This window comes from Sarcophilus harrisii, chromosome 1 (assembly GCF_902635505.1).
Source record: "Sarcophilus harrisii chromosome 1, mSarHar1.11, whole genome shotgun sequence".
NCBI lineage: Eukaryota > Metazoa > Chordata > Mammalia > Dasyuromorphia > Dasyuridae > Sarcophilus > Sarcophilus harrisii.
The window spans coordinates 101,600,885-101,616,733 of record NC_045426.1 but is presented as its reverse complement, the minus strand read 5'-3'; the positions used below and the strand labels follow the sequence as shown (position 1 = coordinate 101,616,733).

General features: G+C 36.1%; 1 protein-coding gene across 8 annotated transcripts in view; it reads left to right on the top strand.

The window, feature by feature from the left end:
- FKTN (fukutin) overlaps positions 1-15,849 on the top strand; it is a 64,471-nt gene that overhangs the window by 5,999 nt on the left and 42,623 nt on the right. For 2 of the 8 annotated variants that reach the window (XM_031961404.1, XM_031961391.1), the window contains exons 1-2: positions 4,423-4,496; positions 10,091-10,277. The exons of 2 other annotated variants lie outside the window; for them this stretch is intronic. In XM_031961404.1, the coding sequence (XP_031817264.1) occupies positions 10,173-10,277 (105 nt within the window). In that variant the 5' untranslated portion in view covers positions 4,423-4,496; positions 10,091-10,172. Of the gene's footprint in view, positions 1-4,232; positions 4,497-7,485; positions 7,833-10,090; positions 10,278-15,849 lie in introns of those variants that run through there. 4 more of the 8 variants (XM_031961416.1, XM_031961411.1, XM_031961399.1 and 1 more) reach the window with 3 other exon arrangements.

Genomic DNA, 15,849 nt, shown 5'->3' with positions numbered 1-15,849 from the left:
CTCAGGTAACATTTTTCATTCTTACTTAAAGACATGTTTTTTTTCCCTAAGTAAATTTACTCTTCACAGTAATGTAGATAATATATTTTACACATTTTCTTGTGCAGTTGTTATGTTCTCCCATAAATACTTTGACTCCTATGACTGGAGGAGAGAGTGAGGCTTATGATTGTGCAGCTGTCCTTAGAAATAGCTTCCTATCAAGAACTCTAAAATATACCCATTTACAAGAAAGGAATATGAATAATGTCCTTTTAAGACTCAAGAATAGGTTAGAAAATTTATTTTACATTCAACAATTATTTAGCATTTACACTGTGTCAAGCATATGGGAGGTATTGTTGTTAAGGATATTTAAGAAATGGGCAATATTGTCCAGAATGAATTGTGGACTAAGTGATCTCTAGAGGTCACTTCCATAATTCTTAAATTCATTGCTAATCTATGTCACTAGCTTTATTTACTTTCATTAATTTCAATAAATATCTTCACTTTGGCACAATATTTTCTAACACATTTAACTTGCTGGGTAATATCTATGTTTGTCAACTTGGCAACATTCAAGAAGTTGAAAACTTTCAGGAAGATTTTTTATGGGACATCAAATTAAAGCCTTAATCTTAAATAATATTTGTAATTTTTACTCCATAATGAAGTAGCTTGAAGGAAATTCAATAAAATATTGTATAATATCTTGAAACAATATTGTTAGCTTTGCTATAACTCTAACTAATGATTGTTTGCACCTCAGTTTCTGAAATAAACATTCTTGATACTGAAAATTTTCTGAACATGTGTTTTTTCCTAAGTAAACTTTTTTTTTTGCCTATAGTAATTATCATAGCTTTTTATTTACAAGATATATGCATGGGTAATTTTTCAGCATTGACATTTGCAAAACCTTTTGTTCCAGTTTTTCTCCTTCTTCCCCCCACTCCTTCCCCCAGATGGCAGGTTGACCAATATATGTTAAATATATTAAAGTTTAAGTTAAATACAATATATGTATACATGTCCAAACAGTTATTTTGCTGTACAAAAAGAATTGGACTTTGAAATAGTGTGCAATTAGCCTGTGAAGGAAATCAAAAATGTAGACGGACAAAAATAGAGGGATTGGGAATTCATTGTGGTGGTTCATAGTCATCTCCCAGAGTTCTTTTGCTGGGTGTAGCTGGTTCAGTTCATTATTGCTCTATTGGAACTGATTTGGTTCATCTTCATTGTTGAAGAGGACTACATCCATCAGAATTGATCATCATATAATATTGTTGTTGAAGTATATAATGATCTCCTGGTCCTGCTCATTTCACTCAGCATCAGTTCATGTAAGTCTCTCCAGGCCTTTCTGAAATCATCTGAAATCTGCTGGTCATTTCTTACAGAACAATAATATTCCATAATATTCATATACCACAATTTATTCAGCCATTCTCCAATTGATGGGCATCCACTTAGTTTCCAGTTTCTGGCCAGTACAAACAGGGCTGCCACAAACATTTTGGCACATACAGGTCCCTTTCCCTTCTTTAGTATCTCTTTGGGATATAAGCCCAGTAGTAACACTGCTGGATCAAAGGGTATGCACAGTTTGATAATTTTTTGAGCATAGTTCCAAATTGCTCTCCAGAATGGCTGGATGTGTTCACAATTCCACCAACAATGTATTAGTGTCCCAGTTTTCCCACATGCCCTCCAACATTCCACATTATCTTTCCCTATCGTTCTAGCCAATCTGACAGGTGTGTAGTGGTATCTCAGAATTGTCTTAATTTTCATTTCTCTGATTAATTATGACTTGGAGCATCTTTTCATATGGATGAGAATAGTTTCAATTTCTTCATCTGAGGATTGTCTGTTCATATCCTTTGACCATTTATCAATTGGAGAATGACTTGATTTCTTAAAATTTAGAGTCAATTCTCCTTTATCAGAACCTTTGACTGTAAAAATGTTTTCCCAGTTTATTGCTTCCCTTCTAATCTTGTTTCACTCCTGATCTTATTGGGAATGGTTCCAGTTTATCCCCATTACATATGATGCTTACTGATGGTTTTAAATAGATGCTACTGATTATTTTAAGGAAAAGACAGTAAATGCATTCTTCACAATATAGATAATAGATTTTCCACATCTTCTTGTGCAGTTCTTATGTTTTCCCATAAATACTTCCTAATGGAATCACAGGTCATCTTGACTTTTGCCTTGCCAATGCCTGGAGGAGGGAAACAGATGATTCTGCATCTGCCTAATTTCAATTCACATACAAGTCAAAATATCATCCTTGTGATGTCATTGGTCTTCTTTGGGAATCAAAGGCAAACAACAAATATCTCAAGAACATCCATTTATCTCTAGAATCTTATTTTTGTTATGCAACCCAACCACTTGCACATCATGAAAAGATATTATTTGCCCTTTATTCTCAGAAGACCATGAAAAGTTCCAAATTTGGTCCTCCTGCTGTCTGTATCCTAGTGACTCAGTGTTGCTACCCATCTTGGCTAAAACTCTCCCTATTAATCTCTACTTGCAGTTTTATCTCCATCTAGTTCATTCCTGCCATGCTTTGATCTCTGCCCTCTCCTCTTTCCTCCCTTTCTTACTGTGCCCTCTGGAATCATCACTTAAGATTTTATCATCTTTATATCTTTTCTATTTTGCATTCTTTCTGGTTTTCCTACTAAATATAAATGTTCTGAAAACATTGTAGATTCGTAACCTTGGAATCATCATTGACTCCTCTTCTTTATCCACTGTAATTCATTGTAATGTCTTGCTGATTCTCTTTACTACCATTGGATCTTTCTATTCTGCCAGAAATATCCTAGCTGAGGCAGTTTCTTATACTATAAAAGCTTTCTGATTAATGTTTCTAGTCTCTCTTCCAATACATCCTTCATTCTGCTGTTAAAATCATCTTCCTAAAACACAGGTCTTTCTCCTGCTCAAAAACCTTTAGTGAATCTCAATTACCTAGAGCAATGGTGTTAACTTTCAAGCCACAAAAATATTTAGTGTTCAGGGTCCAGATGAAAGTGCATTTTATTTAAATTTTTTTCTCATAAATTTATTATTCCCTGAATTTACACCAAAAAGGTGTGGAATGCTTACACTCTTAATCTTTTTAAAAATTTTTTAAAATTAAAACATTATTTTGAAAACATGCATAGATAATTTTCAACATTCACCCTTGAAAAATCTTACCTTCCAATTTTTCTCCCTTTCTTCCCCCATCCCACCCAGATGACAAATAATCCAACATATGTTTAACATGTGCAATTCTTCTATACATTTCCACAATTATCATACTGCACAAGAAAAATCATCAAAAAATTAGAAAACAAAACAGTGAAAATGTTATATTGTGATCTATACTCAATCCCCACAGTCCTCTCTCTGGCTGTAGTTAGCTCTCTCCATCACAAGACCATTGAAACTAGTCTAAAGCACCTCACTGTTGAAAAGAATCACGTCCATCAGAATTGATCATTTTACAGTCTTCTTGTTGCTGAATACGATATCCTCCTGATTCTACTCACTTCATGTACTGTCAGTTCATGTTTCTCCAGGCCTTTCTGAAATCATCCTGCTGATTGTTTCTTAAAGAACAATAATATTCCATAGCAGTCATATGCCATATATTATTCAGTCATTCCCCACTTGATGGGCATCCACTCAATTTCCAGTTCCTTGCCACTACAAACAAGGCTGCCACAAACATGTTTGCAAATGTGGGTCCTTTCCCCCTTTTTATGATCTCTTCATAGGAGAGACGCTACTATATCAAAGGGTATGCAGAGTTTGTTTTGTTTAACAGTTTAACTTTTTGCTAGGGAGTGTTTTATGGAAGGTAGGGCAGAGAAGGCAGAATTGTTGAAAAGTGAGTTATGTAAGAAATTCATTAAAATTTAAATCTACCTGTGATAGACATTTATATACACACACAAAGGGGTATGTGTGTTCACATCTATTTCTATGCCTTTTACATCTATATCATCTTCCCACCCGTCAGAGCACAAACTCCTGGAAAGTAAGGGGCTTTCTTATTCTTGTTTGTTTGTTTGTTTGGGGGGGGGGGCAGGTGTTTAATTGGGAACATCGTTTTGTGTCCCTTCTGTCTCCCAAGGGGGCTCCTCTCGGACCAGTTCCCTTGCCGTTGTTATCCCTGCCGGGTTTGAGTAGGACCTGGAGGAGAACTCAAAGTTCCGCTAGCTCTCGGATTCCATCCGACCCGGGACAAACACGCGGCTCCAGCGGTGGCGAAAACAGGCTACCGGAGGGCGGGGACACCGGCCACACGCCCCCGTTTGGACAGCTCCCGAAGCCTGAGATCTTTCTCCGGAGACACAGGCAGGGGGGCGGGGCTTCCCCCTCGGGCCCTCGCTGCGCGGCGGCAGCCCTTTCCAACGTCGGCGGCGTGGGCCGTAAAGCGAAACTGCCGCGCCGGCGTTCGCGTCCGCTGCCGCCGTGGCTCTCTCCGGCGCGCTCTGCAGGTAAGCCCGGGGCCGGCCGCCGAGCCGCGGGCCCGCCGAGCCCGGGCCGCCCGTTTTTCTCTCTTGTGCGTCCTCAGGGATCTCCGGCCTTCGTGGCTCTCCCAGCGCGCGGGGGGCGGGATCTCCGGGCCCTTCCTCCTCCCACCCCTCGCCTCGCGGCTCCCGGGGCAGGCCCGGCCCCTCCGGCGCGCTTCTGGCCCGCTTGGGGCTGTCTGGCCTCGGCCCTCTCTGGGCTCTGCCTCCGGGGGCCTCTGTTATCCTTGTTCCCGTCTTCTCTTCGCCCCTTTAGTAACTCACCCGCCGAGCGCCGGGAGGCGGGGGGGGGGGGGGGGGGGGGGGGGAGGGAAGGGGCGTCTGTATCACCTGAAGAAACAGCGCAGACGTTGGGTGTCTTCTCCATTTCCTCCCCTCCCCCCACAGACACGGACACAGACACGCGCGCGCGCACACACACACACACACCCCTTTTTTGTCCTTGTGTTTAATAATTAAAAATATTTCAAGATGCTCCAAACCCTGTTTACATCCCTCTCCACCAGGTGCGTGGACATACAGTTGGAGGAGCTGAACCTTGTCAGTATGAACACTCCTACTGTAAATGAAAGGAAAAAATGTTGTAGTTAAACAGTCAAATGAGACAAGCTCTTGCCTTCAAGGAATGTTACTGCGGGCGGTGGCAAGTAGCGCTTTTATTAAGAAACAAAGAAATCCATCCCGATTGAGAGGAAAGTGGTAGCTTTTGGGAGAATCAGGAAGGCTCTTTGATGTTTATATTAATAAAGATACTTTTTGAATTATTTGTCTCATTGATTTAACTTTTCTAGCTTATAGATATTTATGTAGGGCTAGTACACACCGGGCTTAAGAAAGCAGCTATAGGAGGGTAGCTTAGAGATTGGATGCCAGGAGACCATTAGGAGGTGATTGCAGGCAATCAGCTATATGAGAAGTGATGAAGTACTAAATTAAGATGGTTGTGTAGAGAAGAGGATAGATAAAAAAAAATTAAGGAATTGGACAACTGATGGCAACTGATTAGGTTTGGGAGATGAGGGATGATTTTAAAATGACTAGATTTGGATGACTAGAAGAATTGTGGTACCTTTGACAAAAATAGAGAGGTTAAGAAGGGTGTTTGGAAGAAACGAAAGATGGGCTCTCTTTTAGATATGAGTTTGAGATACTACAGGATGCTCAATAGATGTTTGGAGAGTAGATTAAGATAGATGAGGGATGGAGGTGTACATTTGAGAGTCATTTTTCACAAACTCAAAAGTTGAATTCATGGGAACTAATAAAATTCCTGAGAGAGAGACCTTTGAGAATGGAGAATAGATGTGATGACCAAGTTAGCATCCTGGATACCTTAGAATCAGCTGGAGTCTGGATAAGCAAAAGTCCTTGATCTTTATTCTTGGTCTTTAGATAATTGGATTGGATAGAAGCAGAATCTCCACGACCTTCCTTTTTCATCTCCCACCCAGAAGTGACCCTCCCTATTCTTACTCCACCCCCCTAGTCCCTCCTACAATTCTCTGTATACACCAATTATGGATCCAGTACAAGATAGTGGGAAGGGCCATTTTCTTAGCATATCCTTATAGAGTATTGTCCAATCAGTAATTAGCCTTAAGTGCTCCAGGGACTCTCAGTTCATCAACTCAAGAGTTTCTGCCCTTTACAAATAGGTAAAGTATAAAACTCTAGAACATGCCCACAAATAGAGATCAAGACTGGATGATGAATCTACACAGGAGACCAACAAGAATTGGTCACAGTCCTGGGTAGGAAAAAAACCCGCAAGATGGTTAGAAAGAGATAGATAGTGGTCAATAGTGTCAGGTACTGCAGAGGGATCAAGAAGTATGCAATCTGAGAGAAAGCTGTTGGTAACAGCAATTTCAGCCAAGTGGAAACAAATAGTTGTTTGTTTCAGAGGAGGAAAACTCGAGAGATTCACCAGAGAACTTAAAAGTAGGATTCACAAAATTTATGTTAATTTATACTTTCTTCCTTGATCGATTTGGAGAGGTAGACAAAAAATATGGTTCAGATTTAAGAAATAAAAGATATTAAAGCTTTATGCTTTCGTGTCATGAATACTTTTTTTAAAGAATATAGTTGGAAGACAGTAGATAAAGTGAACCCTTAAAGAGAACATAAGAAATGAAATATAATGTGTTTTAGCAGTCTTTATTTAGTCAAATTATTGCTTTGATAGAGGGAAGTTCTGAAATAATGTTGAAGGTGAGGGAAGAACTAACATTCAGTAATAGTAGCTTCAAGTTAACGTAGTTAAACAACTGATTAATGCTGAAAAATAGGAAATGGAAAAACAAAAACTACATTGATGTTGGTATTATACTACCTATTTTTTGTCCTACCATTTGTCTGTTACAAGCCTTTTAAAGAGATATTCACTTTCCTACACTAGTTACCTATTATGGACACTAGAGTTCATGAACTTTTGATGGTATATTCTGTACTCTTCCCTCAAGATTCTGTTATGAAGCTTGGAAGAGGGGAAAATATTAATAAATGAACATTTCCCATGAAAAAGTACCAATATAAGGGAAATGATGGTGTCGTCATATGAACAGGCAAATGAAACCTAATTTATACAGCGAAAATCTGTCCTGGAGGTGATGTAATTTTTTAAGGTATTGATCTTGAGAATAATCTACCATAATATCAATACTATACATCAATTTCCCCCCAGTGATTAATAACAATTGAGATTTTATAAATGATGTATCAAATAATACTAATTTTCTCATTACAGATCTTTATCAGAATAATCTACATATGTATTAATATCTGGTGGAAAATGATAAGGGAGTAGCAGACTTTTGTAAATGATTTTTGATAGCTTTTTTTTTTTTTTTAATAAAAGCTCTACTTACCAATGCCCACAGTAAAATTCCTTGAAGGCAAGAGCCTGTCTCATTTAATTGTTTAGCTACAACATTTTTTTTCCTTTCATTTACAGGAGGGATGTTAATACTGACATGGTTCCTCCAACAGTATGTCCACTCACCTGTTGTTGGAGAAGAATGTAAACAGAGGATTTGCACAACTTTTAAAGATTATTATACACTCATAATTGGAGAAAAGTGCTGACAAAACAAGTTCTTGCTATACTTTTTGCTGATTTAAAAAAAAAAAAAAGAATAGAGTAGAACTTAGCCTTAAGGGATCTCCTCCAGCAAGAACTCTTCCAAAGAAGATTTGTACATTTTGAGCAGCAAGATCTTTTAGAAGTCATTTATTTCAAACTCCTCATCTTACTAAGAAGAAGAACTAAGGCCTAAAGGGAGGATAAGTGATTTGCCCAAGGTTGTATGGAAACAGCAAAATCAAGATTGGAATTTAGATTTCTTATTTCAAATCCAGCAGTCTTTCCATCCTACCCTGTTGCCTAGGGACTGCATAATTCCCCACCTCCATCCCCTCCCCCCTCCCCCCTCCCCCCAAAAAAGAAAAAAGTCACTTCTTTTGTGACTCTCGATGAAACATTTACAGAAGGACATGGGCAAGAGTTACACAAAGAGCTGTGGATGGTTTATAATCTGTATTGCTAGCAGTAATACCCAAATCAGTTAATCTCATGGTTCCATTAAAGCATTAAATATACATTTAAAGTACTTGGATATTTGTTTTCTAGTATTTTGTTAATAAGATTTAGCTCTACTTTTTATCTTCTGCTTCCATAGTTGCTTAGAAATAACAGCAAATTTATATCATTATTTGCCTGTACTTTCTTAACTTGTGTAATGAAAAGAGCACTGGATTTGGAGTCAGGAGACGTAGATTCTGGTCCTGTCTAGGACACTTGCTAGATTTTGAACTTTTCTGAACCATAGTTTCCATTTGGAAATGGTGAATCTTGCAGCTTTATGATAAAGAAAATACTTTGTAAGCAAGTATTTGTCTCATGAACATGCTATACTGGTCTCTATCTTTGTGCTTTTTTTCCTGAAGATTCTTCCCTTCTTATCCATTGACCTAAATCTTCACTATCTATCCAGCCCTGACTTAAGCCATATTAGATCTTGTGGAACTTTTCACCAAACTGCTAGAGCTTTTCTCTTTTGTCACACAATGTAGCACTGTTATTATTTAAGCCATTGATCCTTATATAGTCTTGTGTTATTATATTTCCAACTGGATGGTAAACTGCTTGAGGCAAGGGATCATATTTTATACTGAGGCAGTTGTAGAATACCAAAAATATTTGGAATCGGTATGCTTGAATTTCAATTTTGCTTCTTTTTCTGACTGGCAAATACTTTGAATTCTCAAACTAAAAGTGACTTTTCTTATATTACAAATAGAAATATGGGAATTAAACAAGGATTAGGAAATCTAGCACCAAATCCTGGCTTTAATACTCTTTTAACTAGTTTGTGATCCAAGCCAATTTGAACTTTTGTTTTCCTGATTGTAAAGTGGGGATAATAATACTTACACTATCTCATAGAGTATTAAAGATAAAATTGAAAGTACCAAGGAATACCATGAGTATTTATACTTTTATAACTATTTGGGCATTTTGGGTAAGAGATGATTCATAAGAGCTTATTAAAATGATTTTGGTCTGCTGCCTCTTCTTTCTATTCACAGGGATAACAACCACCCCGAGTCTCAGGTTCTTCATTTGCTGATAACATATTTAGGTTTACACTTCATAATTTGCTGAGTGCCCTAATGAAATCATAGGCTAGGAATAGGGATTTGACCTATTATTTCAATGATGTAGGGCAGGGGTCCTCATACTACACCGAGGGCCAGATGCAGCAACTGAGGACGTTTATCCCCCTCACCCAGGGCTATGAAGTATCTTTATTTAAAGGTCCACAAAACAAAGTTTTTGTTTTTACTATAGTCCGGCCCTCCAACAGTCTGAGAGACAATGAACTGGCCCCCTATTTCAAAATTTGAGGACCCATTTCTAGGCAGAGAAACATACCAGTGAAGATCAATAACGTCTTTGCAGCTTATAGTTTAAGAGCTACCTTGAATACCAAGAAGCCAAGCAACAGGAGCAGGAATAGAATATCTGATGAATGATGTATGATTGAAAATCTATGTAGGCCCTTTCCCTAGTCTCCAGTTCATCCCCATCTCCAGGCAGTTTTTTTCCTTAGCAATATTTTGAGGTGATGTGATAAGTAAGAGTTAAGTCAGGAAAATGTTTAATATTAAGAAATTGTTTTAGTGCCATAGGAAGGTTAGGTATTATATCAATGTTTATAGGTGAGGGTATATATTTGTAAGGGAAGCACCCTTTTTATGACTATTCCTTCAATTATTCTTCCCTTTTCTTTATCTCTTGTTACTTTTATTCTGTTTTCTATCCACATACTTGGGCAAGTCTTCAGTCTTTACATTCATATAACTTTGAAGTCAACTGAAATATAGCAAAAGGTCAAAGGGAAAATATAAGCACATATTCTTCTATGCAAGAAAGAAGTGTCTAAGGATAGTAGTAATTCTATCACATGTCAAAGATCCTTTCCTCATTGACAATTGCTAGTTATTAGAGGCAAAATATCTCATGTAAATGTTCTTTAGATATATTATTTTGTTTACAGAAAGCAAGACTGTCGACTAATAGAAAATGATGAAAAAGATTGAATTACTTTCCAATGACAGCCCATTGAATCCTGAAGACAAATGAGTAAAATCAATAAAAACGTGATTTTGGCTCTTTTAACTCTGACAAGTTCAGTGTTTCTGCTATTTCAGTTATACTACTACAAGCACTATTTATCTCCAAAGGTAACTTTTTTTAATTTTTATTTTTATTGGAGACAATCTGTCTGTGTGAATTTGCAGTCTAAAAACAACAAACCTATTATCTTTGCAGCATCACAAAATTACCAGTAGTTAACAAAAGGTCTCGTAAAGGTACTTTGAAAGGAACTTTGAATCAGTTCTGTCAAAAATTGTCTGTCAATTCTGTCAAAAATTGCTACTTGATAAAAACTTTTAGATGTTGGTTTCATTTTGTACTATCAAAACAAATATTCAAGGTATCTATGGAGTTAAATCTACTGAACTGTCTAATGTTTTCTCTGGATTCCTCTATTTTAAGATTTGAGATTCTTTTATAGAGATTTCTTAATCTCATTAATGAAAATATTAAATTTATATAATTTATGAGATAGTGAATTTCTTTTCAAAACTTGATACTCAGTAAAAAAAAAAAAATTTTCAGATAGATTACCTGCTGGTGAAATGCGATGCTGCAATCAACTTTTACTAGCGGTCCTAATTATTTCATTAATAGAGATACTTTAGGAAAATCTTCTATAATTCAGAAGGAAAATCATAAAGTTGGAAAGGGATTGTCGTGTTCTGAGAAGTAGGTATAATCCTTCTGACATACTTAATAGTCTAAAAAGCTTGCAAATATCTTTATTCCTTGCTTGCTTAAGAATTTAAATTAAAAAAATATTGAGAGTATTTTTCCCCATGAGTTTTAATCTTAAATTTTTCTGTAGAAAAATAAAATTTATCTTACAACTAAGTTTTCTGAATGTGTCTGTGACACACCATCTGCTTTAAAGGGGCCAAAGCCATTGTAGCTGAAAATACTTTAATATAAAGTTTTTTTTATTGTAAATTTACTTTTTATGGATTTTTTATGTCAACAGACATTAACATTTAAGTATACAGAAAACACAAAAAAAGTGTGAAATTACAATATGTACAGCTTGGGTTTTTAAAGTATGTATTAATAAATATAACATGATAGTAAAACTGCCCTTCTTGTTCTTTTGAATTTCCTTTTCTGTATCTTTTTAATGTTTCATTGATACTTTTTTTTATTTTTGCTTTTCACATCATGGTTACTATCCACCAAATCTCCCTCCATACCCCAAAAAAAGTCCTCCCTAAAAAAAAAAGTTTAGTCAGACACAAAATATCCTCACATTAGCCATGCCTGGAAACATGTCTCCTGCCTCGCTAATTTATCATCTATTTACATTCTTCATCATCAGTTTTCTGAGCTATGAATGATCACTTTATTGATCAGAATTCTCAAGTTTTTAAAGATTATTTAAATTATGATAGTCATATAAATTGTTCTCTTTGTTCAGTTCATATCAGTCTTTCTGCAATTTAGATTTTTCTGAATCAACAGCATCATAATATTCCTTTATATTCATGTACCACATGTAGCAATCTTTTTGAGTACCTCCCCCAAATTCACACTCATGGGTTGTATTCTTCAGCAACTGTCCCAATTTCAAGACTCTTTTGGTCCCTACTCTTATGTATTTAGTAAGAATAGTATTACAGTATATTCCATAAATCTGGGATTTTTCCTTTCTTCTTGATGTCCACATGCTTCCTCACCCTGGGCACACTGCTTTTTTGGGGGATGTTCTGGACTGTCAGGGCTGAGTCTATACCCATTTTCTCTGTAAGGTCATCCTTCTTAGCAAGATAGTCGATCCACTGTAAGATGCCATTGCTTGAAGTGGGGAGAGAAAAGTCCTTTTCTTTTCCCTTCACCCGCTTGTTGCATTCTGGAAGAGGTACTAGTGATAGGAAAAATAATGTTTTCTTTTCAAAGAATAGGTTCTTTCACCAAAGCTGGCACTTCTTTGTCTGCTGGATATCTTGTTTTTGATGGATTTTTTAAAGCTGTTAAAGCTGGTTATTTTTTAAAGGTCACCAGAGATATGATTGATTCTTTACAAAAACTAGCTACCTATAATTCCATCTAATTTAAGAAAACTCACAAATCCTTTTATAAATGTTCATAAAGATTTTACTTAAAATTTTTTATTATGTATTTAACAATGATCAATAAACATGTCAAGATTCAAAAAATATGAAAGATGATTGATTACATAAGACATTTTGAACTTACATAATATATTTAAAACTGCCTCACTTAACTCTAGTGTTACAGGTAAATCAAGACATCACCCCTTGATATCATTGGTCCTTTTCAAAAAAAGGTAGAATGGTCACAATACAAAAAGAAAAGATTTAAGAAGCTAGTGACAGAATAGTTTTGTTTCTTTTTGCTTTTCTTTTCCCCTTCTGTGCATTTAAGAAATCTTTTTTATTTATTCTCTTTCCCCTATTCCCATTCATCACTACCTACTTGCCTACCTTCCTCCAAGTAGAAGTCCTCCTTTGTAATGTGTAGAATTAAGCAAAACAAATCAACACATTGGCCATGTCTAATCCATTATGTCTTATTTTCTCCCTCTGGTCTGTTAGATCTCTGCAAGAGGTAGTAGCTAAGTTTCATGGTCAGTCTAATGAAGTCATGATTTGTTTCTCTCTGCTTTGGTCAGACTTCTGGGGTTATTTACAGTCTTTTCCCATCATGTTATTACTGTGGTCATCTTGTAAAAGTTCAAAAAAATAAAAGAGTGTTCACTTCATTCATCATTTTATATGAGTGTTCTTATCTGAATCCACAATATTCAAAATTTCTTATAACAAAACAACTTTTAGTTATATCACATTTTGTTCATATTTTCTCCAAATTATGGGTACCTCATTTGTTTCCATATCTGTTATAACAAAAGGTATTGCTATAAATATCCTTATACATAAGAGTCCTCTGTCCTTGACTTTGGAATATGGGCTTATAGTATCTATTGTTTGGTCAAGGAGTATTTATAGTTAATAACTTTTGGAGTATAATTCTGCATTAGTTTCCTAAGTTGTTATAATTTAAAATTCTCTTAATTATTCATATTTTGAAATATTTTTATATGGTTGTGAATAGTATACATTTCTTTTAAAAACGTCCAGTTCATGGTTTTTGGCCATTTATCTGTTCAATGTTTATATAGCAACAGACTCTTAATATAGAAGAGAAGGAATAAATCACTTCTCATCTATAGTAAGAGTCTGTTGCTATATCAGGAATGCCTACATTTATTATCATTAATCCATTAAAATATTAAAGTATTTTCTTGGCTAAATGTGAAAAGCATTTATTGATGTAATTATGGACAGAGAAGGACACATAATCAAATTGATTGCTTAGTATAGTAGGCAAAATATTAAAAATTAGTCACTTAAGCTCTATTTCATCAACCCATTTCATCATCTGTAAAATAGGGATAATAATGCCTACCTGACAAAGTCTACTGACAGGATCAAATGAGATAATGTATGTAAAGTGCTTCATAGATTTTAAGCACTTTACATACATTATCTCATTTGATTTTTGATTTGATTCATAGATTTTAAAGTTATATAAATGTAAACTAGTATTAATAAAGAGAAATACTTAGCAGGTAATATATTTATAAATGCTTTTGACCTCTTATGATATCCTTATTTTAAGAAATAATAATTTTTCTCTTCTTTTCCTCTCCTTAAAAACTTAAAACTGGTTAGGAAATTAGGGAAACTGATGTATTTTTCTTAGGCACTTCTGCCTCACCCCCTGTCTTATTAATTCAGATTGAGTTGGAAATTATTTAAATAGTCCTTTTTGTTTTACTCCTTGCTTAAAATTACTGGACTATAATTTGCTGGTTATGTTTTAACTTTGAAATCCCTTATTCTGCTGGAATTGCCCTGGCAGTCTCAGTTTTTAGGATTATTTTTTAGAAACAAGCAGAAGTCAGACATCTGTTTTGGGACTGGCAGTCTCTCTGATCTGTTTCTCCAGTCCTGTTACCCCACTTCCTTAATTAGTATTTCAGCATTTTGATATCAGGCTTCTAATAGTTCTGGATTGTCTGCCTTGGTCTATCTGCATAATCTGCTCAGAAATCTGTTTCCTAGTAGCAGCTCCTGTTCAATCGAGAGGGGACAGGCGGAGCTACTCCAGGCCCCACTTTTTCCCCCTTTTGGAGTCCTTGACAGACTTGGGGTTCCCCTCTTAAGATGGGCAGCAGGACTGTCTTGAGTACTGCTACTCCCTATATAAGCAGAGGCTGAGTTAAATGCACAAATGACCACAGAACTAATTCATAGTGAACTGTCCATCTCAAACTGGATTCTCTGACTGAGATGCTTCCCAACTACAGAGGACCTAACATGACTGCAATAGGGAGCCTTTTGTAATGCTGATTAACTCTGGGGTTATCAGGAAGAGACTTGTCAACCTTGCTGTAAGTCCTTGCATTTTTCTAGTTTTATTTTGATTTATTTGTTTTACATAGGGTTGGTCAAAATTATGATGCTATTCTACCTATCTAGAGGAAGGTAATTCAGTGATTTAAATATTCAGAAGAGAGAAAGTATGGAATGTTATGCCACAGTTCTCTTTCATTGTCCTGACTCAGTTTCCCTAAATTGTCCTGCCTCAGTTTATAATTGTTCTGCTCAATCCTGCAGAACCATCCCTCCCTCTTAATCAGAATATTTGATAAGGATAAAAGATCTTATATTTTAGAATATCAGAATGCCTCTCTCCATCCCAAGCTATCAGAATATCAGATACAGTATTACCAAGATGCCTCTCCCCATATCCGGGGTGCTTCCCCCCATTATGTCATCTCCATCTCTGGTGGCTTGCTCCACACTGTCAGAGTCCAGTTCCCGCTCTCAGCACCCTGAGTCCGCCCCTGTCTCAGTCTACCCCCTGTGTCTGAGCCACGTGTATATAGGTCATTGAGAACTCACATTGTTTGCTGGATTCTTGGAGATGATAGTCTCATTCAGCCCTGGGACCAAACCATGGATCCATTTGGTCCCAGTAAATCTCTCCCTTTCAAATAAAATATTAAATACTCTCTAATCTCTATCTTGCCTCAGTTTCTCTGGCATTACAGTAAGTAAAATTCAGAGATCATCAGACTTTTTTTTTTTTTTAGCAGATTACTTTTAATATCTAATTCTTTTTTTTTTTTTTTTTTTTTGGTACAGATCTCCCTTTAATTTTTATTCCAAAGATTTCTTCTTTTCCCTTCCACTGTCAGTATTTCACACGATCTCTAGGATTCCATTATTTTTGTATCTTCCACATGAAACTATAAATTTGTTTTGTTTTTTCCCTCTCACTATGTTCATCAAGGGTCTCCTTTCCCATGTTTAACATCTTGCCTAGATCCCACAGATCCTCAAGAGTCTCTTGACAATGAAGAGTACACAAGCAGTATGGAAATAAAATTGGAATGATCATATTTCTTCCTGAAATTCAAAAGCTATTTTTGTGTAAGAGTTTCAGCATGTCTTTTTTATCCCCTAAGTCCCTTCACCTCTCTGATTGTCATTTTCCTCATTTAAAGAATGAAGGGGTTGATTAAAGTACTAGTACTCTCAACGTTAGGATCCTATAATTGCATAGGTTCTTTTTTGTTTTGTTTTGTTTTTGTTTTTGTTTTTGTATTCAGATGCCTTCAGTTCCTTCTCTGAGGAT